The sequence below is a fragment of the Gymnoscopelus braueri genome (genome assembly GCF_963280865.1).
Source record: "Gymnoscopelus braueri genome assembly, chromosome: 14".
Classification (NCBI taxonomy): Eukaryota; Metazoa; Chordata; class Actinopteri; order Myctophiformes; family Myctophidae; genus Gymnoscopelus; species Gymnoscopelus braueri.
Window position 1 is genome coordinate 48,435,359 of NC_137619.1, and position 24,039 is coordinate 48,459,397.

The 24,039-nt window shown below is 41.4% G+C and overlaps 3 protein-coding genes and 1 pseudogene across 4 annotated transcripts in view; all 4 read right to left on the bottom strand.

Moving 5' to 3' along the window:
- LOC308100678 (polyunsaturated fatty acid 5-lipoxygenase-like) overlaps nt 1–24,039 on the bottom strand; it is a gene marked incomplete at its 3' end in the record, with an annotated part of 97,893 nt that overhangs the window by 67,288 nt on the left and 6,566 nt on the right. The gene's annotated exons all lie outside the window — the stretch shown is intronic.
- LOC308100935 (histone H1-like) lies at nt 885–1,491 on the bottom strand (annotated as a pseudogene). The gene has a single exon. The product of its transcript is annotated as a histone H1-like (transcript).
- On the bottom strand, nt 3,719–3,994 carry LOC308100004 (histone H3.2-like; the record flags this gene model as incomplete). Its single annotated transcript, XM_080448904.1, has 1 exon — nt 3,719–3,994. A coding segment is annotated over one exon (276 nt), but the record flags the coding sequence as incomplete, so codon positions are not given.
- On the bottom strand, nt 7,936–18,091 carry LOC308100926 (polyunsaturated fatty acid 5-lipoxygenase-like). The gene is made up of 10 exons (XM_080450129.1): nt 17,711–18,091; nt 15,258–15,430; nt 14,647–14,793; nt 13,873–14,076; nt 13,155–13,241; nt 12,218–12,396; nt 10,192–10,313; nt 9,568–9,668; nt 9,235–9,405; nt 7,936–8,369 (listed from the first exon to the last, which is right to left on the bottom strand). The coding sequence occupies exons 1-10, from the start codon at nt 17,883–17,885 to the stop codon at nt 8,190–8,192; spliced, it is 1,539 nt and encodes a 512-aa protein (XP_080306255.1). The 5' UTR covers nt 17,886–18,091; the 3' UTR covers nt 7,936–8,189.

Here is a 24,039-nt window from a genome sequence, read left to right on the forward strand (position 1 = left end):
AATATATGTTACTGTTTAAACTTTGTGGTGCTGCTATTCTTGTCTCCCTTATAAAATAGAAAATTTCTTTAAATGGGACAAACATGGATAATCTGTTCTAGATATTCATTTTCACGGAGCTCTAAAATATTTCAAATGCATCACCTGGGGATGAAGTGACTAAAATAGGCTACCTAATTAGACCTTAAATCAATAAGACATTTAGAAAGACCAACTTAAAACAGTGGACTGGATAATACAATTATTATTTTAAAAAATATTATATTATAAAAAATCAACCAGTCACCCTAGTTTTTGTTTTCATTTGGAGACCTGGCTCTATTTTAGTTGGTTTGTTTAACTAATTAGCATTCATTTTTTGGGCTTTCATCTGTCTCCCTTGTCTTTTGTAATGGCTTCTAGGTAAGGGTTATAACCATAGTTATATTATTTCGGTTATAACAGCACAAGTGTACGTGCTTTTTGCAAAACATGTCCATCTTGTGTTTTTTTATATATATATATATATATATATATATATAAATATACATATAATTACATACATTTTAAATAATTTATTAAGGGGATTATGTATGTGAATAAATGTGGATGTATTCTATGCATTGCTGTGTATGCATTGTTGTAGGCCTACTTCTACATTGCGTTATTGCTGCTTTTATTTAAAGGGCCACATAAACCATTTTCATATAATTAATAATACTTATAATTAATAATTAGCTCAAGGTTATTGTTGGGGATCTTAGACGCAGCTAACAACAAAACATGTTGCGAATGGTTTATGGTCATTAAACAAGTGAAAATGAGGAAATAAACTCTTATAAAAAGTTGTGGGTGGCTCTTAAAAGAGCCTTTTGTGGCTAAAGCTGGGACAGGTTTATAACAGTTTACTTCTTTTTGGGAGCTGCCTTCTTTGCTGCCTTGGGTTTGGCAACCTTCTTGGCTGGGGCTTTCTTGGCTGCTGCAGGCTTCTTGGCTACTTTCTTGGGGCTCTTGGTGGCTTTCTTCGGGCTTTTAGCTGCTACCTTCTTGGCGGCAGGCTTCTTGGCTTTCTTCGGCGATTTCTTAGCGGCTACAGGCTTCTTTACTGCCACCTTCTTCTTTGGCTTTTTAGCCGCGGCGGGTTTCTTGGCAACAGCGGGCTTCTTTGCTTTGACAGCTTTCTTAACAGCAGGCTTCTTCGCCTTCACTGCTTCTGCTTTCTTGTTAATCTTGAAAGATCCAGATGCGCCGGTACCTTTGGTCTGAACCTTTTGCTACCAGGCTCTTGACGGCGATCTTAACGCGGGCCTTGTTCTTCTCCACATCGTAGCCGCCGGCAACAAGAGCTTTCTTGACCGCAGCCAGGGACACACCGCTCCGTTCCTTGGAGGCGGACACGGCCTTGATGACAAGCTCAGCGACGCTGGGGCCGGTCTTCTTGGGTCGGGGAGCTGACTTCTTCTTGGCAGCCTTGGCTGGAGCTGGAGCTGGGGCTGGTGCGACTTCTGCCATAATTCTATCAGATTCGGGTAGTAGCTTGTCTTTGACTCTCGGTAGACTAGACTGGTGGAGAACACGCTGAAGGGGCTGGACTTAAACACAACATGAGAACCATGTAGAGTCATCGCACACAGAGCCCCTCTTCTCTAGGAGGCTTAATGTGCCACTTGTGTTTTCTCCTCGACAAAAACAACATATTATAAACGACTGTGTATATTATAAAATATAACAAAGGGCACACCTGCTAGCACACTTGTCTCTTTTTGTCATGAACATTATCCGAGACGCTAAGAATGCTCTCGTTTTGTATTGATAGGCTCAACATCTCACACTTCAAAGGGCAAAACACAATTCCTCCATCATTTTTCTTCTAAAACGATGTTAAACTATGTAACATTAACACAAATCCTCTTAATCCTCTTAGCAGACATAGCCTACGACAGGATAACATAAACTATACTCTTGTTTTATTATCCGTTTAGTTATAAATAGAAGGTTTTCTGACCTTAGTAAACACAGTCCTGTTGATCGCAGCGACTCCCATTGACAGCTATTGAATGGTGGAAAGCTTTGTTCATTTGACATTTGTGGACAAATGACTTACTGTGAGTAATTAACATCTGATCAAACTAAAGTAAAGAAAATATAGCTTATCTTACACAATCAACTGTCTCTGTCTGTACCTTGCGACTATGCACAGACATGCAGCAGGTACACAAGCCAGCACACCCTTCACATTTTAAAACATGATGCAATTTATCCTGCTGCATTCCGTTTTATGATTAATTCATCATTGCGTTCTGTATGAAAACAGTGGGACTGCCATAGCAAATACGTCCATCCCCATATCAATTAGGCCTATACCTTTATAGCAGCAGTTCAGTGGGCCTATATCACAAGCGAACTGTTGCTGTAAGTTACTTTCTTTGCTATTAAGCTTCCTGGGAGCAAATATGTAGCCTATTACTCATATATTTGAATTGACACATCGTCTGATTTTGATTGATTGAATACTTTATTTACAGTTTGCAAATAGTTCAGTGGTACAATGATGCTAAAAAGGATAACACAAAAAGCCATAGGGGCTTGTTTCCATTACAACGATATACAAGAAAGACATCATCATCAACACTAGTTTTAGGGGGAGTACCATTTCTGGTGTTAGGCTTTAATAGATTACTTTTCTAGGACCAGTTAACTTTAAATGCAGACTCGGACAAAGCCATTCGCCTTATTATTACCTACAGCTAGAGAATGAGATCACTCTCTGATCAAAGTACACTAAGAAGTGTGTGTGTGTGTGTGTGTGTGTGTGTGTGTGTGTGTGTGTGTGTGTGTGTGTGTGTGTGTGTGTGTGTGTGTGTGTGTGTGTGTGTGTGTGTGTGCGCGTGCGTGCGTGCGTGCGTGCGTGCGTGCGTGCGTGCGTGCGTGCGTGCGTGCGTGCGAGCGAGCGAGCGAGCGAGAGAGAGAGAGAGTGTTCCATGGATTCATTTCGTATTTATGAGCAACTAGATCAATCTGCAGTCTATAAAATACATTACAAATTGTTCTACAAATAACTATATTTGCTTGCATGTGTGATGGGGATACAAATCCTCAGGGATTGTTTTATGTTCTGCATGTTAATTAGACCGGTGATGGCCTACTCGGGAACAATGCCAGTTGGGATTGCATCATGCCCCACCTGGTTATGCAATGACCGTTATTAGCACATTACCCATTGTACCTGTCTGACTGTGTCCCTATAATGCATTATATGCAGATGTCATAACCCCATTATAACTCAAATGAGCAATGGACTCATTGAAAACACATCCATGTGCGTCCTGGTGACTTTTCATTAAAACATTTAAATTGGAAACAAAAACGTGACCCTCTTTGGTCCTCACATTAGGATAGATGTCACTAGAACCAGGGGACATAAGGCATTTAGGGGGCTCTATATTCCTTTATCAATCATTGGTCTAGACTCTAGAGGGCTAGAAAGAGACCCGTCACTGATGAAATAGCCCAGTAGGGCAGACCATTATGGGAATTGCAGATTATCCCTTTAAGGGTAAAAAAAAAAACACCAACTCCCTTTAAAATATTATTAACTACTTAAGATTATATTTTCACTGCTATAATTAGTCATAACGTTATGGCTGATATAACCATTCTTAAAGTGGAAATCTTTTAAAGAAATGAGTAGCTGGCTCTTAAAAGAGCCGTTTTGGGGTTGCGACAGTGACGGATGAGTTTAAGCACGTTCTCCACGGATACGACGGGCCAGCTGGATGTCTTTGGGCATGATGGTCACCCTCTTGGCGTGGATGGCGCACAGGTTGGTGTCTTCAAACAGACCGACCAGATAAGCCTCGGCTGACTCCTGCAGAGCCATAACAGCGGAGCTCTGGAAGCGCAGGTCAGTCTTGAAGTCCTGGGCGATCTCCCTCACCAGGCGCTGGAAGGGCAGCTTACGGATCAGCAGCTCGGTGGATTTCTGGTAACGACGGATCTCTCTCAGAGCCACTGTGTGTGTGTGTGTGTGTGTGTGTGTGTGTGTGTGTGTGTGTGTGTGTGTGTGTGTGTGTGTGTGTGTGTGTGTGTGTGTGTGTGTGTGTGTGTGTGTGTGTGTGTGTGTGTGTGTGTGTGTGTGAGAGATCACTGCCTGGTAGAAAGCAGACTGTTTAACCACAGAGGAAGATAGAATGGTTTGGTTCAGTAATATTCTGACTCACTACAAACGTACATGTTTACAATTTAGGCATTTAGCATACGCTCTTCATCCAGAGTGACTTACAGTAAGCAAGGTAAGGGTAGTAATCTACGATCATAGGTAGGCCTAAACCAAGAACCTAGCATCAGTCTAAACAGTATAATATCAAAATATATTGATATTTCACCACTCCTTTTCTCACTGTATACCAACAACCTGAGGGGCTCGGACAGTGCGAGCATGGCCATGAAGTTTGCAGACGACACTGCTCTGGTCAACACCTCAAACAGCCTTGCTCACTTTGAGGAGGAAGCACAGAAGATGCACAGGTGGTGTGAGGAGCACTACCTCCGGTTGAACGTGAGGAAGACTAAGGAGCTCCTCATAAGCCCCCGGAGGAAGGATGACCTCGACCCGATTCCACAGCTGACACTTGGTGGTGAGTTAGTGGAGCGGGTTAGTAGTTACAAATACCTCAGGACCACTATTGACAATTAGGGGTGTGCCGATACACTAATTTCACCAAACGATACGATACTTGGCTCACAACTTCGATACGATTTCGATACGATACGATACACACTTTTTTTATTATGAAAAATAAATGGGGGAGAAAAAAAGTAAATGCAAACAAATAATTCTGTTTTTGCATTATTCAGATATGCGAACTTGCAGCTTTTCAGCTACAATAGCCGTTTTGAATCCAAATAGGGCAATAGTGTGACACCTGACCCGAAAAAAAACAACATGTTGTCACCCTTTTCACCTCGGGGCTGTTTGCATGCCTGATTATTATTATTGTAAAAAATAAATAAATTTGAAAACGATATTTTTTTTCTCCAAAACGATACATATCGTCACGAAAACGTATCGCGATATATCGCGGGACGATATATCGGCACACCCCTATTGACAATGGATTGACCTTTAATGACAACACACAGGCCATCTTTGCAAAGTGTCAACAGCGGACCTACCTCCTACGGAGGCTGACACGCATGGATGTGGCCCCTCCCATCCTCCGCAGCTTCTACATCTGCCATATAGAAAGCCTCCTTACCTTCTCTTTCCTGGCTTGGTATGGGGGGCTCTCACAGACCAACAAGGCTAAGCTGCGGAGGGTGACCACCTTGGGGTCTAAGCTCTGTGGGGTACAGTGCTCTACCCTTCAGCATCTCTACGACCAGAGGACAGTGAAGAAAGCAGGAAAGATCACGAGAGACCCAACTCATAATCTCAGCACCTGCTTTCAGGTCCTGCCCTCGGGTAGGAGATATGGTGCCTCTCTATTTAGGATTGCATTAGGCTTCTAAACAAACACAAACCCCCTAATACCTGATCCACCTCACCTGATTGAACTGGACTTGCTCGCTAATGCCCCCCCCCCATGCGCACACACACACACACACACACACACACACACGCACACACACAGGCACCTGGATGAGCTGGACTCTGTGCTAATCGCTCCATGGACCTACATACACACACACACACACACACACACACACACACACACGCACGCACACACACACACACACACACACACACACACACACACACACACACACACACACACACACACACACACACACACACACACACACACACACACACACACACACACACACACACACACACGCACACACACACAGGGAGAGCATAGGATACCATGCAAGGCACCAACCTGCTCATCAGGAGCAGTTAGGGGTTAGTGTCTTGTTCAAGGACACTTCGACAGTAACAACGCCCTGGTGACTTCGGTTCCAACGGCCAAGAACCTTGGTGTTGTCCTGGACAGTCAGCTCTCATTCAAGACACACATTGCAGCGGTCACTCGATCCTGTAGGTTTACTCTCTATATAACATTCAAAGGCTCAGACCCTTCCTCACACAGGAGTCGGCCCAGCTCCTTATCCATCAGTCATATCAATTCAATTAAATCTTTATTTCAGACCCAGGGAGATCCATATCACAATAAATAAAATAAAATAACAGAAAGAAAAATATATATATATATTTTATATTAAAAAATATATATAAAAACTTGACTACTGTAAGTCACTCCTTACTGGCCTCCCGGCATGTGCACTTAAGCCCCGCCAAATGATCCAGAATGCCGCAGCACGCTTGGTCTTCAACCAGCCAACATTTTCACATGTCTCCCCCTTTCTCCGCTTCCCTCCATTGGCTCCCAGTTACTGCACGCAGAGAGTACAAAACACTGATGCCTGCCCTGCACAGCAACCAAAGGTATGGCACCCCCATATCTTCAAAGCCTGATCAAACCCTACAACCCCTCCCGCTCACTCAGATCAGCTAACACAGGGAAGCTGTCAGAACCTTCAGTTTAGTTTAGTTTATTTGATCATCTTCACCAGTATCAATAAATTCATACATCAACATAAGCAAACTGTTACATAGTTAAAGGTGATCAAAAGGCATAGGCATAAGCCAAAAATAGTGTTGTGTCTCTCTAATACATTGGATATACGTGTGGTCAAGATTATACATTATCTGTTGAAGCTCATCATAACTCAAAAGGTTATGTCTGGTCAAATAAATAGTGGTTTAGATATCTGTTAAGTGTAAAGCATTTAATAAAAGAAAATACAAGTTTGTCTTTTGCCTCTGTTGTGTGTCCAGTCCACTGCAAGTTCCTGAAGGCAAAACTGGGGTGGTCCATAAATCCCCTTTGGATTTGAGGTCATTCATTTGTTTCATTTGCCCTCAACACCCAGACACACGCTACACATTCCACCCATCCATGCAATCAACAGACCCCCCCCTCCCAACACACACACAGAGAGAGAGAGAGAGAGAGAGAGAGAGAGAGAGAGAGAGAGAGAGAGAGAGAGAGAGAGAGAGAGAGAGAGAAAGAGAGAGAGAGAGAAAGAAAGAAAGAAAGAAAGAAAGAAAGAAAGAAAGAAAGAAAGAAAGAAAGAAAGAAAGAAAGAAAGAAAGAAAGAAAGAAAGAAAGAGAGACAGACAGACACAGAGAGAACTTAATCAAACCTGGTGGAGGTTACATTTTGTTACAGGTTTTTCCTTTTAGTGGATGGCCATTAGAGGGCAGTAAAGTCAATCTTTTGAAGCCCCAGTGCAGTGTCCTTTGGGGACAATATTTAGATACAAAGGGGCCAAGTGCTTTAAAAGTTTTTAAAATACATTTAAAAACAATTCTGCAATCAATGGGTAACCAATGTAATGCCACTAGCACAGATGTAATATGTGCCCTGCATCGTGTGTTGGTTAAAAGTCTAGCTCTGCATAGTAACAACTGGAGTCGATGCACCGAGGAGCGACTCAAAGAATAACTTGCCACAAACACGATTTATTGCAGTTATAGTATGAATAAGAATGTTTTATTTACCAATTACATATATTAATACATTGGCAATGCTCATGGAGAATATATTTTTGAAATGATTACTATCAGAATATAGAGCTATTTAACAATTCTTATAACAAAATATCAATTAACACCACCTTTAACATACATGCATGAAAGAACATCCGATATTATGCAACATAGCACAAAAAAACAGCTAAATAACATAATTGGAGGAACGTCTACAATATTGTTGCTGTCAGGCAGAAACCTTTGTATCTCCGTTTGTATCTCCGTATTTAATTTGTTTTAATGTTTTTTTTGTAAATTAACGCCCTACTTCCTCCTACTACAGTGTCACGCTAAAATATCCGATCTACAAGCTCACACGTTGTATCGCAATGGATGGTGAGCTTGTAGATCGGATATTTTTAGTCAAAGTCAAAGTCAAAGTGAAAGTGGGCACGTGTATTTGCAGGTTTTATACATATTGAATCAATGAAAACTACTAACAAGAGCTTGTGACTAAATAATAACTACATTGGATCCATTTGGAAATTAGAACACAGGTTTTTTTTTCTTTTTTCTTCCATTTCCTGAAACTATATTGTGGACAAACAAGGTTTCAACACGACGGCGACAATATGAAATGTAAGGACGCAGAGAGACAGTAATGGTCTGTCACAGAGCAACACTGTTGGCGATCTTGTCAGGGGACAGGTAGTAGAAGGGCAGCCTCTTTCCCTCGTTGCGTTTTTTAATGCCGCTGCCGATGTCTGCCAGCTCCCTCCTGAAGCTCTCCATGGCCTCTTTGACTGGCTTCTCTATGAAGTGCTCGTCAGGGTACATGCCTAGATACAGCTGAAAAGGGCAAACCACAAACTGACCTTATTTCGGGGCAACAAGGAGGCCATTTTCCTTTTACGGTACTTCATACCCGTACTTCTGCTCTTGATTCATACCCCCTGGGTATGATGTAAAAGCAAATTGGCCTCCGTGTGAATCTTATCTATAAATGCACAAAATCGGTGTCTGTCTTGTGCATAACTTTAGGACTGTCCAACCGATCGACTTCAAACTTGGCGTGTGTCTGACTCTGACAGAGTACATGATCGCTGTATTGTGCTGATTTTGATCGATTTGGTCGGGTCAGCGGGTGTCCAGAAAAAACGAAATCCCCAAATATATGTGTCTGTCTGGTAGATATTGCAGGTGTGCTTCCTCTGGAAGCTTTCATGAGCAGTGGTGGGCGCTCAGCCACAGGAACAGCTAGTTAGAAGAAGTTAAGTTACCAAACTGAGGTGGAAGTGGCGACACTCCAAAATAAGAGAATGCGGGACAAAGGCTCAGTTGATCACTTTTTATTAGGGGCTAACGCGTTTCAGTTGTTCATTCTTTATTAGGGGCTAACACGTTTCAGTTGTTCATTCTTTATTAGGGGCTAACGCGTTTCAGTTGTTCATTCTTTATTAGGGGCACTTTTTGGCACCAGCCTTCCTCAGAGCCTTATTTTTGCTCTGAGGAACTGCCTGAGGGGCAGTGAGGGCCCACACGGCCCCAGGTGTGTGTACTGTGCAGTATTTATGTAGTGTGTACCTCGTTTTCCTGGTACTGTATAATGTCTATTGTAATGTGTAGTAGTGTGTAGTATTTAGTGTGTGCCTCGTTGTCCTGGTACTGTATAATGTCTATTGTAGTGTGCAGTAGTGTGTTATTTAGTGTGTACCTCGTTGTCCTGGTACTGGCTGAGGGCCCACACGGCCCCCAGGTGCCAGCAGGAGCGGCCACGGTCCGGCAGGCTGTCTACGATGAGCTGGACGTCTGCTACCCCCTTCTGGGCGGGAGGGGGCTTACGCATGGTGGAGGGAGCGTTGGGAATCCACGAGCACCAGTCATACTGAGAAATACACACACACACATAGACACCCATTATACTCACTCACACACACACACACACACACACACACACACACACACACACACACACACACACAATTGACAGTAGTAAGTGCAGGAACCCCCTCAAGGACCTTGAGATCCACTGTGGTAAAGAACCCACCTGTCCGGAGTTGACGGCTGCATGCTGCGCTGAGGCTGTGAAGATGGCCACCGTCAGGTACTCTGTCAGCTCCTCACGGGTTTTAAGCGACTTGGGGAACTCTACACATGTTGACACAAAACCAATGTTAATTTTGGCGACAGAAGCTATGACAAAAATTGTTCGTCAACTACCTTTTGTCAATGACAAAAAACAAATAAAAAATAAATAAAAAAGCAATGAAGAAAACTTATTTTCCTTCTAAATCTTGTTCTCAGACTTTCAAGATTTTTCCAAAATGTTCAAAAATCAGCAGCTGTACAAGTGAGCTTGTATATCTGCTATTTTTTAATAGCCAACACAAAAATCTAAAATGACACAGATGCTTTCCCGGTTTTAATGGGTTAAAAACAATTAAGTTACTTGATTCAATATTCAGATATTTGCTATCCATTTGACACACTCCCCCTCCTATAAAAACCCATTCAACTTAACTCCATTTTAACCATGTTAGACTCGTTGAAAACAAAATTAAGATTAAATTAAAATTAAGACACACACACACACACACACACACACACACACACACACACACACACACACACACACACACACACACACACACACCAATGAATCTAAACCCACCACAGTAGTCGAAGTCCTGCATGCCAAAGCTGCACACGTCTTTAACAAAGGCTTGTATCTCCTCATCTCCCTCTACTGTTTCATCACTGCAGTAGTAGATGTTCACCACAGCTGACACAAAGCTGCAGGGGGCAAAACACTGCTGTCACATTCCCTGGAACAGTGGGTCGGGACCCATGTTTGGGTCACGGACCAATTTGTTGCAAGTAAATATCCCATTTTTTGTGTCTAAATTTGTGTGATTGAAAAATAAATATATATTATTTCAAAAGATTTAAAAAGTAACTTTTCATCACTTAAATTAATTCCAACATATTTCAAAAGTAGTTAATAAATAAAATAAAATAAAAAGAAATCATTACGAAGTAGTGAAAATAGCAGATCTACAAGCACACGTGTGAAGAGACGCGTTGTGAGCTTGTAGACCTTTTTACTAGTTTTGGGTCTTGAGCTAAAAGGTTTTGCTCTAGATTAGAACATTCACTACAGCTGACACGAAGCTGCAAGGGACAGAAACTAATGTCACATTCTCTAGAACAGGGGTCTTGATGGCAATTGATATCCCTTTAAAGCTTTAGTTATAACTAGTTGGTATTATAATAAGAATATGCGATTGCTTTGATTACTATTGTTTCATTGCTGTCCTAATAAAGACTAAAAATTATATATTAACAACCAATGTAATCATTAAGACAAATATAATAAGTGTGCTCATGATTGTCATGCACTTGAATCCATTTAATGAAAAGTTTATCTCAGAACAATGACAGTGGAAAGCCCCATGTATGATTTAAATAGTAAGAGTGGCTTAACTTATATAGAACTAATGACAGGATATGATTAAGCAACTTTAAAATGGCAAAATGTCAGATGGCCTGGCCGTTGGGGTTAGGAGAGGGTCATCTGTCTGTACAAGTGTCTGCATTTGTGGTGTCTGTTCCTTTATTTACTTCTCTAAGTCTTTAAGATGCAGGTTGCTTGAAGTTCCCTACCGATGGCTTGCAGAGAAATGCGGAATCAGATTAGCCTGGTAAACCCTCCCTCCAGAAATCTCATTTGTATTTTATTTCAGGAGTGAGTCTGGCCTGCAGACCTATATGGGCAATTTGGCTGTGGGCTGGAGCTGGGAGGGAGTAATGTAGCTTTGATGTCCAAGTGGCCCTTTGATGTCCAATTAAGCCACTTTAGGCTGCAGTGATTATCACCAGGAGTAATTGGTTTGTCTTTGATGTTAATGAGCAGCTTGTATGAAAGGTGTATTGATTAATGACGTGTGAACCACTCGGGTTCCACCTGATTGGCCTACCCCCGCTGTCAATCACAAAACAATGAGTGAGGACACTGATTGGCTCGGTTATTTGGTAATGCACTAGAAACGCCCATACAAGCCTTCATGCCAGACTCACTCCTGGAATCAAATGGAAATGAGATTTCCGGAGGGAGGGTTTACCAGGCTAGAATCAGATGGCAAGGGGCAGACAAGGAGATGACGCTCCCAACTGGGAGAACCACCCATTATTATTGTATGTATTAATAAGGCTCCAGGGACATGTTAGTGGGGCTCAGACTTCGTGAACTGACCTCGATGCAACTTGTTGCTGATAAGGAAAGCTAGTGTGTGAGCCCAGAGATCTCTGTTAAGTACATTTCTATATTCAATCTGTATTACTTTGAACTTACTGCTTGATTAATAAATACACTTAATTTTACAGTCTTGTCAGCTCTTAATTTCTCCATACAATGGACGCGCGGAGATGGCGTCATCCTAAAGGTTAACAAATGATCTCACTGCACAATTTGTCTGTTGTTTAAATAGCCTTGAATCTCCAACACTTGATAGAAAAAAAAGGAGGTGAACTATCCCTTTAAGTCTGTCTGTGGGGTTTGAAAATATTGTAACGGCTTTAGACATAAAAAGGTTTTCCCCAATAGCAACAAAATACTGAATAATTATTTAAAAAAATCTAATAATACAACAATAATGATGAATACATCCTTAATTATTAAACAGTGAATATGATCACACCTCTTAATGGCGTCCCACACTTTGTATCCGTCGTCTCTGTAGAAGTAGGTGGGCAGCTCCTCGGTGTTGTCCATGCCGCGGGCTCGGATGGCGTCGGGGAAGCACAGCGATCGGAACGTTAACGTCTTCATGGCCTTCTGGATCATCTGGACGTGACCTCCTCCACCTGTAGCGTTGGCCTGGATGGATGAGGACATGGAAAAGGATATCGTATTTTTCAGGTGCAACAGTGGTTCAAGGACCCCCAAACTGAAAATGTTTTGTGAGAGGGACCTCCAGAAGCAAAGATTTGAGTAAAAAAAAATCACTTGAAAATGTATTCAAAGATTTGTGCAAATTTTCACAATCATTCAGAAATAGCAGATCTTCAAGCTCAGTGTGCGAAGTGTCGCGCTATGAAATTGTATATCTGCTATTTTGTAATAGCCAATGTAGAAAATATGGATAAAGCGGTTAAAATGATTGTGACGCTATATTAACTATTGTTGGGGACCCCCTGGTGCTCTCCCAAGGACCCCCCCCCCCTTGGGAGAGCACCCAAGGGGGGGGTTCCTATGGCTGGAGTTATGATTTAGTCACAAGCTCTTGTTAATACTTTCCATTGGTTCAGTCTACAGTATTCCAGATATGATTTTCACCTTTCCTTAGAGCCCTGCCACCACTGGTGAGGCTACAAATTATCAACTGACATTAATGACTAAAGACTTGAGGGTTGAATGATGGTCAGGCAATGCTGCTCCGCAGGTCTACGACGGAACAAACGGGTGTTGACAAAGTCTACACATCCTCAGACCAGCCGTGAGATCTGAGCGGTCAAGTCAAAGTCACGATAGAATGATACATGCCGACAAGTGCGGTGATCTCAGCGTACGCCCATTAATTGGTCTACACCACTTAGATAAATGAGGGCCATTATGTCTCTGTCTCGCTCTCTCACCTTGTCAAAGATGCCACCCTCACAGATGAGCTGCTCTCTGGCCTTGGTGTTGATGGCGAGGGTGAAACGAACGTGTGGGATAAGTAACTAGAAGGAAGCAATTAATCAATCAATCAATCAATCAATCAATCAATCAATCAATCAATCAATCAATCAATCAGCAAATAAACCAACCAAACAAATATCTATGTGTAGAATAAGTGTAGTGGTGGAAGAAGGGCTACAATTATTTATTTACGGTAAGTAAAAGTAGCAGTAGATATCTGTTACAAGTCCTGCAGTCAAAAATAGGGCTCAAGTAGATGTATGATTTCTAATAATACTAAACCTACAAACTTGAAACTAGTGTTTTTTTTATATAGTGGAGTAAAAAGTACAATATTTGCCTTTGAGATTTAGCAGAACTATAAAGTATTGAAAAACGGACATACTCAAGTAATGTAAACGTCACTCAAAATGGTTAAAACCGGGAAAGCATCTGTGTCGCTCATTTTAGATTGTAGCAATTCAAAAATAGGAGATATACAAGCTCACAAAGCGTCACTTTGTGCCGCGCTGCAAGCTTGTACATCTGCTATTTTTGAAGATTTTTGAAAAATCTTTAAAGTGTGAAAACTACTGATTTAGAAGGCATTTGTACAATCGGCATCAAGTCTTCATGGGTTAAGTACAGTACTTGAGTAAATGTACTTGGTAGTTACTTTCCACCTCTGATTACCTTGAAAACAGGGTGGACAGCAGGCAGCTGCCTTAACATGGCCACACCAAACACCTCAGACATGAGGTGGGTCCTCAGCAGGTGTGTGTTGGTCTGGTGGACGTGGAAGTCTGAAGAACGAACCCAGATCTTGGCCAGCAGCCAGTCATACTCATCGTCACTGGGCAGGAAAATGGGACTGTCCTCCCCTGGAGTCTGTCCCAACTGGGGGCAGAGGAAAGAGGGACACGCTTGATCGATTCATTCATTCATTCATTCATTCATTCATTCATTCAAACCTTTGGGGTTGCCCTCATTTTGTCATTTACAGTGCTGAGATACAATTACAATCTACAATTTAAAATACACTTTTTTTCCCTTCACACAATTAATAATAATATAATACAAATAAAATGTTGTCTGTCTCCTATAACCACTATATATATTATAGGAGAATGTGTCTTTAGTGTGAGCTGTAGATCCTTCCAAGAGGCTGGAGCAATAAAACAAAAGGCAGCTTTTCCCAATTCAGTCTGCACTGAATATAACATACATAAACATACCGCCTTCCCAGACATATCAGAACCGTAAGAGGATCGTATACAGTTACCCTTAGTGTGTGATACAACCTGATTTCCAAATTGATTAAGAGTTTTTTTTTTAAAGTTGGAACACTCAGCCAAGCTAGAGGATCTTTTTTTAAATCAAACTAGAATGACATATTTCCATGACATGCTAGTTCATGGTTTTCCATACACAGCAGAGTGGTTTCCAGTGACGTTCCATGACACCCACCTGTATGGCCAGAGGCATGATCTTGTTGTGAGCGGTCCTGTACAGCAGACAGATGGGTGCTGCCAGGTACTGCTGGGTGCAGGGGTCTGTGCAGTTAGGACTGATGCCTTCTAGCGCCTCATAGTCTGCTATGTACATGTTACCAGCCTGCAAACACAGGATAACATATATGAGAGAGAGAGAGAGAGAGAGAGAGAGAGAGAGAGAGTGTCTAATAATTACATGATTCAAAAAAATGCTGAAATAGAATTTTGGACCAAAATTTTTAAATAAGATCAAATAAATAAACAATTATATACAATAATATCTACAGGCATGCAACTAAGTATAACCCAGGATTTGGGGTTAGAACATATAGGTGTGCATGCGTGCGCCGTGCGTACATGCGAGTGTGCAGGCATGCGTGTGTGCATGCGTGTGTGCATGCGTGTGTGCATGCGTGACAGACAGACAGACAGACAGACAGACAGACAGACAGACAGACAGACAGACAGACAGACAGACAGACAGACAGACAGACAGACAGACAGACAGACAGACAGACAGACAGACAGACAGACAGACAGACAGACAGACAGACAGACAGATGAAGAGTGAGGCCTACACAGTACCTCTATCTCCTGCTCCAGTGTCATGTCCCTCTCCAGACAGGTAGCCACCATCTCATGGGTGACGGGGAACTTGTCTGGGAGTTTGAGGCATTTCCGGATGATCACTGGGTTGACGCCGTTCAGGAACTGGTAGGCAAAGATGAAGTCCTCCTTCCAGTGTTTCATCACATACTCTGTGTCATGATGATTACATGATTATAAGACTGACATCTCATGCTTGACCCAGTACATGCATGTGTTGAATCACTCTCATCTGCGTTAAAGGCCAAAGTCCGGACTATAATAACATAGCCTTTTGTTCCTACTATTTTCAGAATTGCCCCTGTCGTCCAGTTTCCCCAACAGCCCCATAGAGCCATAAGCATATCGCTACTTACACTATTTGATGCGGTCAAACGTGAAGTTCCTCATGAATCTGTTATTAGTTGTCATTACACACGCATCCATGCCTTGGTTGTCCCACACGAGCCACCACAGTCTCGTAAATCATGTTTTGGGGTGAGAGTTCGGCACAACTGAGAATCAAAGTGACTACTGGCCAATCACAGCCCGTCTTTTCCGGAACTTGGCAAAATACATAACGACCTTATACATGTATACACCATTGGTCTGTTTAGCAGACTACGACGGCTTGTGTGGGACAACCAAGGCATGGATGCGTGTGCAATGACAACTAATAACAGATTCATAAAAATAAAATAAAAACTTTTGACCGCAACAAATAGCATAAGTAGCGATATGCTTATGGACTCTGCTCTATGCTATGGGGGCTGTTGGGGAAACTGGACGACAGGGGCAATTCTGCAAATAGACGCCATGGCCAGTCTTTTGGGATCAATATAAGTAGGGAAAAAAGGCTATACGTTATTTTAGTCCGGACTTGTCCTTTAAGCACATACTGATACCACTTGATACCATGACAATCAACTATACTTTATCAGAGAGACTGATGTCTGTTCATTCTGTTATTTTCCATGTCTCATATCTTCTGGTCACGTCCTGTATATATTGTCTATGTGTGTAATAAACTTTAGAACTTGTGGTGTTATACTGCCTGGTGTCAACTTGTTCTCCGAGCTCATCACTCAACTGAACCATATCACTCACCACCGTTAGAGGGAGACTCTTAGGACCACATGGTGGGCCAACTAAATTCGCAACACTCTGCAGGTTACGGCACGTCACAACGCGACACGATAAGACACAAATAGTATACTTTTGTCACCTTTTGATTATGCTATAACTAATATAGATTTACTGTATGTTGGTTACTTGTTAACATGTTTTTGTTATTTATATTTCACCAAAAATGTTAAAGATGTTGTAAGTGATTTTGTTTTGTTAAAACATGACGATAGATCCTCATTGCTATAGAGTGTTTGTTCAGTAACAGGGGTCTCCCTGTCTCTTTAGCTCTTTAATAAACAGAAAATACATTTTCCGGTGGGACACCAATTTCATCAGGATAGAGGACAGATTTCTCAGCTTCATTTTTGTAGCATTCCAGTTACAATTTAATCTTCTCATTTATTTGTTTCATAAATTCCAATTTCACTTGTTTATCCTGCATCCTGTATTAGTTCTCTCTCCTGATTGGATGAAATTGGTATCCCGACCTGAAAATGTATCTTCTGTTAAAGAGCTGGAGAGAAGAGGAGACCCCTGTTATGAACAGACATGATAGCAGAATCTGAATAATCAGAATCAGAATCACCTTTATCAATGATTACTAACATAATAACACATTTTAACAAAAGAAAATCACTTACAGCACCATTAAGAATGTTAATTAGACAGCCATGTTGTTTAGACCAGTGGTTTTCAACCTTGTTTGCGTCAAGGACCCCCAAATTGACACATATTAGCCCAGGGACCCCCATTTGAAAAGATATGCCAGTGACTCAACCATTTTGATTTTTGATTGAACCAAATGGTCCCTAACGGGTCCATTTGGTTCCATTTGTACACTCTCAGAGTTACAGACACACAAGGTTCAATTTGGTTCCTAACTATTAATTTGTCTGGGGACCCCCTGGAACCCCCTCAAGGACCACACGTGGTCCCCGGACCACTGGTTGAGAACCAATGGTTTACAGTTGCTAGGTTCATTGTTTACCTGGTATTCTAGTTTATTTGAGGCACTACAGTACATCGTTTTCTCTGCACTCCACTTATGTCACTATTTAACTTGTTGTTCATTGATAGAGCTTATGTTTACTCTGCTTATTGTGATCGTGCACTTGTAAGTCGCTCTGGGTAAGAGCGTCTGCTAAATACCTAAACTACAAACTGTGGGCAACATACATTAAGTGTATAAATCTAGAACTTTAGCTAAATACCTATTCAAATGTGAGAATGATTAGTATTGTTTTTGTGCACATTGTCCACACCAGAATGTGACCAGAAATGCCTCATTCATGGTGATGTGAGACTGACCTTGATGTGAGACTGACCTGAGATGGTGTTTTCGATTCTGACAAAGATCCGTTCAAAGTCAGCAAAGTCGCCCCAGGAGGACTGGAACATGTGCATGAACTGATTCACACACAGGTTCTCTATTCTGTGGAAGAAGAATGATACCACCACCATCATAATCATCATCATCATCATCATCATCATCATCATCATCACATTAATCAAAAAGTGAGTTTGTAGTTCTGCTACTTTTGCAATTCTCAAAATTTCCCCCAAAACATTGCCTGCCCAAAATAGGGAGGCCAGGTTGCAAGTGTTTAAAATATGGTAATACTGTATATTCTGGTGGCTCAGTCATCCATAGAATGGGGAAAAACTCAAAACCGAAGCATAAAGGAGGAAAAAGCCCTTTATGTCCACGCTTAATGTCCCTTTATGTCCTCAATGTCCTTTATAAATGTATTTGCCTCACCAGGACCAACACAAAATCTGACTAACTGAGAGCTGGCTTATTTCCCTCTTTTGTGATATTGTTTTGCCTTGCACCTTAAAAGCCTCTTGTAATTGTGAGCGTTGTACGCGTTGTCATTTCTCAAAGAATGCAGCATCAAATTAAATGTTAGAAATAAGCTACCATTACAGCTGCGCGGTACAGCGCACAAATTGGGAGCAGGAATCAATTTAGCATTTTGCACAAGCACTGTCCAGTAAATTGCAAATCATTTCTCACGGTTGTGAACAAGACATGATGCAACATGTCTTCATATCAACCCCAAACCAATTCCTCACACATGATCATTTTGAGCCACCATTTGTGTTTGATGGTGGGGGGGGACTTATTTTTAAATATGAATATGCATCTCCTGTCATACAGTAGGTGTGAAAAGGTCTATCCAAAATAATACATAAATAACTAGCCTTTCACATCTTATGAATGAAACAAAGGAACAAGCAGTTACTGTATGAATCCTTACTAATTCCACTGAGAAACAGTCTATCTGCACAGGTTAATTTCAAAACACTATGATTTCCACTTGACTGAAATAATACTGGCGAGTGATAAATGATATATTTTACGATGTAAACATCTGGGCCTTATGCCACGATTGGCCCCCAGGTCGGACTTTAGACATGTCTGCTGTAAAGGAAATGAAATGATTTGTTTCTAAATGCATTAAAAGTAATGTCTGAAACCAGGTTACGGTTAGTGTTAGAGTTAGGGTTAGGGTAATCTCTCAAGAACAGATTCTGCTCTGCGTTTGAATCTGTCGGTAGCCGTGTTGACAACCCGTGCACATTGGCTACAAGTGGGCGTGCCATCAGATGAGGAAGCAGGCCACCCAATCAAATGTAGTGGGTGGGATTTACGTGTGTGCCGTTCGTTCCCCACTGGAAACAAATCAAAACTCATTTAACAATAGCGTCCTCGAAGCCGAGAAAACCACGGAAAGTTAGTAACATTTTAAATTGCTAGAAACAAGTGGGCTTATAACCAAAACTATCCATGTTCTTTGGGAGAAATGGTGTTAGTGTTCCGTGGAGAAATATTGTTAGTGGGAATGAAAACATAGTCGCACCACCGGAAGTGAAAGGCTGAAGGCAGACCAAAACCCCGGTTTCCCTGAGCACGGGTCGTCCGTTCAGCTCCGCCCAGAGCCAAATGAATAAGTAAAAAACTGCAGAGGGCGCTGTTTTTTACTTGTTTTTTACTTTTACTTTATTTGGCGATGGGTTCCCAGATTGGGGTTAGGGCTGTAAGCGGGGAAGGGTGGTTAATAACACATTCTGTGGTGTGACAAACTCTTTACAGTAAATGCAAGCTTTATTTATAATCGATTGTGAAAGGGTGTCGCTCATCGTGAGCTTGTAGATCTGTTCTTTTGGCAAGCGACAGTTTCTTACTACAGAGAATACAGTCAATTATGCTTACAATCCGTGTTAAAAGTGAAGGCTGCTTTGTTTCAACTCTGTTTTGTTTTTTTGGATAGGCTTTATTATTATTATTATTATTATTATTATTATTATTATTATTATTATTATTATTTTATTTTTTTACATAATTGTCTTCATAATGGCAGCACAACAGCAGGAATCTTAGATGAACAAGCACTTTGTTTACTAGAATCATCATAATCATGTTTACTAGAATCATGAATGTTTACTCTGCTCATTCCGATCTCGCACTTGGAAGTCACTCTGGATAAGAGCGTCTGCTAAATGCCTACATTGGTAGATTGTAATTGTAGGATAGATCAACCAATATCCCCGCACATTGAGGGAAAGCATCCGTCCAGGCAGCATGCTGTTACATGTGCTCTTCCAGGTGCCATCTGATTAGTGTTTCTATCTGAGGCATGGCAAGCAGCTCTGTTATCACTGGAGATCAAAAGAGATATTTGATCCAAAATCCTATACTGTCATCTCTTCCCTTCTATACTGAATCTGTCACAGTAACAAACAGTTATGAGGTTCAGTCTTCAGGGCATCACTGGCACCATTCATTCATTCCTGTCTGTGTTTATCCTCTGTGGTTTCTCATGCACATATTTCAGCTGATTGTAACATAATAACTGTACTGTAATCCTGGTACTGTAGTACCTACTCCCTCGTTTTGTTCTTTCTGAAAGTAACAAATCTTGCGCAAAAACAAATGTCACCCACTTGTTTTACACCTGTAAACCTGTGATGTGACAATAACGTTGATTGTGATTCTGATTTTAACATGAACTGGATTACATCATGACAAAGGGTAAACGACACACATGGGTTTGTTTTTTTGTTTGGGGGGAGAGAGCAAGTTTATTTTGGGAACACATTTTTGTGCAGGTAAAGTACTTAGTGGGTGGTTTAGTTCTTGGGGTTCCAATTCCCGGTAGGCTAAGGCAGTGGGCTCATCCTAGGCAGCCCACTGTGGGGTGGTCAACTTTAGTGAGGTGTCCTCTGTGGCTAGTATAGCTACGTGCTTTCCCACCCTACTGATTTAGAGTGTGTCAGTACCCACCGTGGAGGCGTCTGGTTGAGATTAGTTAGGGGATGGGCTCTGGGGTCTTTGCCTCTTTTTTGTTCAAACCTTTGCACAATTTTTTTAAGTAATGTGTAAAAAATTGTTTTTTTGATACAGGCGTTTATTCAGGCTCCATCTGTGGAAGTGCTGGATAAATGCACAAACGAGAAGCTGTTAAACGTAGCAGAGCACTTCAAGGTGGAGGTCTGTGACAAACGTTCAAAGGTTATAGGGTCAAGATCTTTCTGATGGATTGGTAGCACAAGGCGTGTTACCGGAGGTTCCATCAGAGGATCCTTACAGACGCGACCGAAGAAGATGGTAAAACACCTCCGAATGTTTAGCCTTTGAACAGCAAAAGGAATAGCTGAAGATGAAACTTGCACTTGGGAAAGAGTTGAAGGAGATGAAACAAAAAACTGAATTGTTAGAATTGGAACAAGACATTTTTAAATGGAGTACTCGGGAACAAAAACAATTTGGTTCTAACTTGCAGTTACTTCCCTAGTTTTCAGAGAAAGATCCTGATTTGTTCTTTTCCCTGTTTGAGCGGGGGCAGACTCCAGGGGCTGGTGTGATGGTGAGCGCACCCTGCTGCTGCAATGTGTCCACAGGTAAGGCGCAGGAGGCCTATGCTTCTTTAACAGTAGCAGAGTAAAAATATGAAATACATACAAATGAATATCCGAAGCATATCGACAACGTTTTAGAAAAGGCAGGAAAATTGCACATCAAACGTATGTTAAATATGTGAGGGATATGTTGGTCCAGTTTAACCGATGGTGTTTGGCATCAGAGGTTAAAACTTTTAAAGAGCTTTGTGACTTGATAACTCTTTAAACAATTTAAAAACTGTGTACCAGTTAATATTGCTACTTACATAAATGAGAGAAAAGCTCAAACACCTCAAGAAGCAGCCATCTTAGCCTGTGAGTATCTTTTAACACACAAAAATGCAATAAACAATACAACAATAGAAAACAAGCGTTCGTATAACTAGTTAACAACAAGTAGGTCAGGCAGAGAGGAAGGGTAGTGTTTCCTGAAGAGGTGGGTTTTCAGCCTGCGGCGAAATATGGGCAGTGACTCTGCTGTCCTAACATCAGTGGGAAGTTCATTCCACCACTGTGGGGCCAGAACAGAGTATAGAGCTCTGAGGGACTCCGGTCAGCCATATCATGGGGTTTAAGCGGTTAATGTTTTGTGTAAAGCACATTGCCTAGGTAGGAGGACCTCAATTGGAAACAAGACCGCAAGGACTTTTCTGGACGGACCTTTTAGACAAAGTGTTTTAACTGTACGTGTGCTGTGTTTTTTACATTGCTGCCTAATACAATATTCAATCAAGCCTGGTTGAAATGTGCAATACAAATAAACTTGCCTTGCCTTTTTTCATATTTCATGTCAATATGGCTGCGGTGAAAAGGTTCTATAGAGCCAGGAATCAGGATAGACAATTGGCCGGTAGTTACCTGTCTGAGGATGACCCAGGGGCCGCTACACATGGGGCTGTTGCTGCTGTTACGTAACCACAGTCCAACGACTACAAGGTCCACTACATGTGCCTTAAAGTGAAAAACAAGCTCTTCCTGTTGGCCGCAGCTTAAAAAAGAAAAGAAAAGGAATGACTCATAACTGTAATACTACACGTGATGAAAACAATCACTTTGTGGAGCTGTAAACACTGACACATTCATAAATTGCCTGTGCTTTTGTCTGCATGCCATCCTGGCTGATGGGCTTATTATCAAGCTGTCTTCTACCCTCATTTCAAACAAGTGACTTATTGTTTAAGTGCCAGAACAGGTGTTTCTGTCTCTGCCAAGGAAGTGGCCACAATGGTGGAAAGTAACTATATGCACGTACTCAAGTATTGTACTTAAGTGAAAAGAGGTAATTTGACTTTTACTTTACTATTAAAATGTTCTTCATGTTCTTCAATTTAATCCATTACATCTAAGAGGCAAATATTGTACTTTTTATTCCACTACAGTTATTGTATTCAATCGTTTCGATTATAACTACAAAACACACAAAATTAAGCCCTACATTTATACTTGTCACAATGCAATGCGTTGTGAGCTTGTAGATTGTCAGTTTCGAAACATTTGAGTATACATATACTGGTATTAACGAAAAGTATATTTTGATGCCAATACCTATGTACTTTTAATAACATTTTGAAAAACTGCCCTTTACTTGTAACGGAGCATTTTTATATTGTTATATTGCTACTACTATAGTGTAAGTAAAGCAATCTGAGGGCGGTTTCAGACTGGATCCGTTTTCATTCTAAACGTTTCCCAGATCGAATGCTGGCCTGCATTCACATTGGCCAAGATCCAATCGCGCCAGAGAACACATGCATATATACCCCCGATCCTACAGGTGGCGGCATGCACATAGTGTTTCCCCTGTGGACACAGACGTCATCAACTATGCGACAATGTTTGTGCTAGTCGCACAGAAATATAGGGTTGCGGCTGGAGAGCTATGCTGGGGAGGGGAGGCGATCTATGTAAGTGCACGGTCTTTGGGGAGCCTCGCCCCGAAGCGGGGAGAACGCACTGAGCGCTCAACACAGTGAGCGCACAGAAGTCAAGCCACAGACTTCTGTGTTGTTGACGGACAACGGATGTACGCTTATGAGAAACAACACAAATAAAACCTGGTGAAACACTTGTGTGCATTAGCGCAAGATGAGGATACAGGAAACATTCAGTCAAAATGTCCAGTTTGCTAACCTTCACAACTACTAATACTTTTGTATTTGAAAATTTAAATTTCTCTAAATATTATAAACTTTCACGACAGCTTAAGTACAAAAATATATCATTTATGAAAAGGCAACTATAGTAGCCTATACAGTGAAGTCCGACTGAATGACTGAAACCTTGTATTGTGAATTGTACTTCCATGTACTGTTTCTCATGTCTCATGTCTAAATAAAGTACATCAATCCAACGTCTTTTCTTTTTTGACTCTTGGTGTGGGGATTATCTGGCACATGTATGTATCTGTTATGAAAGAGAAATTGCATCATGAGTGAAACGGCTATAGTCCTTGGGAAACTATAAACCTACGTAGGCCTACATCTAAATGAGTTACCATATTTACTTACAAATTTCAAATTACAAAGCCTTATAAGCTATATATTTCTGGGATGCATAGTAGCTGAAACTCCACAAGATACCCACAAGATATACTATATGCGCTGCTCGCGCACCTGAAATGCGCGATGGAGACCCGCCAATGTTTCATGACTGATAGACATGAAAGAAGGCCCTTCACAGCTAATAGAGAATTTTAAATTTTAAGAATCGGTTCAGAATTGAATGAGTAAAATTGTTAGAAAGGCTCCCA

What these genes read in the sequence shown, in the direction of transcription:
- LOC308100926 (XM_080450129.1), bottom strand. Translation starts at nt 17,885, where the DNA reads ATGATGATGATGATGATGATGATGATGATGATGATTATGATGGTGGTG. An exon ending in GCAGGACTTCGACTACTGTG is followed by an intron (nt 9,669 to 10,191) that starts GTGGGTTTAGAT and finishes CAACATGTGTAG; the next exon opens with AGTTCCCCAAGTCGCTTAAA. An exon ending in GCCAGTACCAGGACAACGAG is followed by an intron (nt 8,370 to 9,234) that starts GTACACACTAAA and finishes TGCCCTTTTCAG; the next exon opens with CTGTATCTAGGCATGTACCC.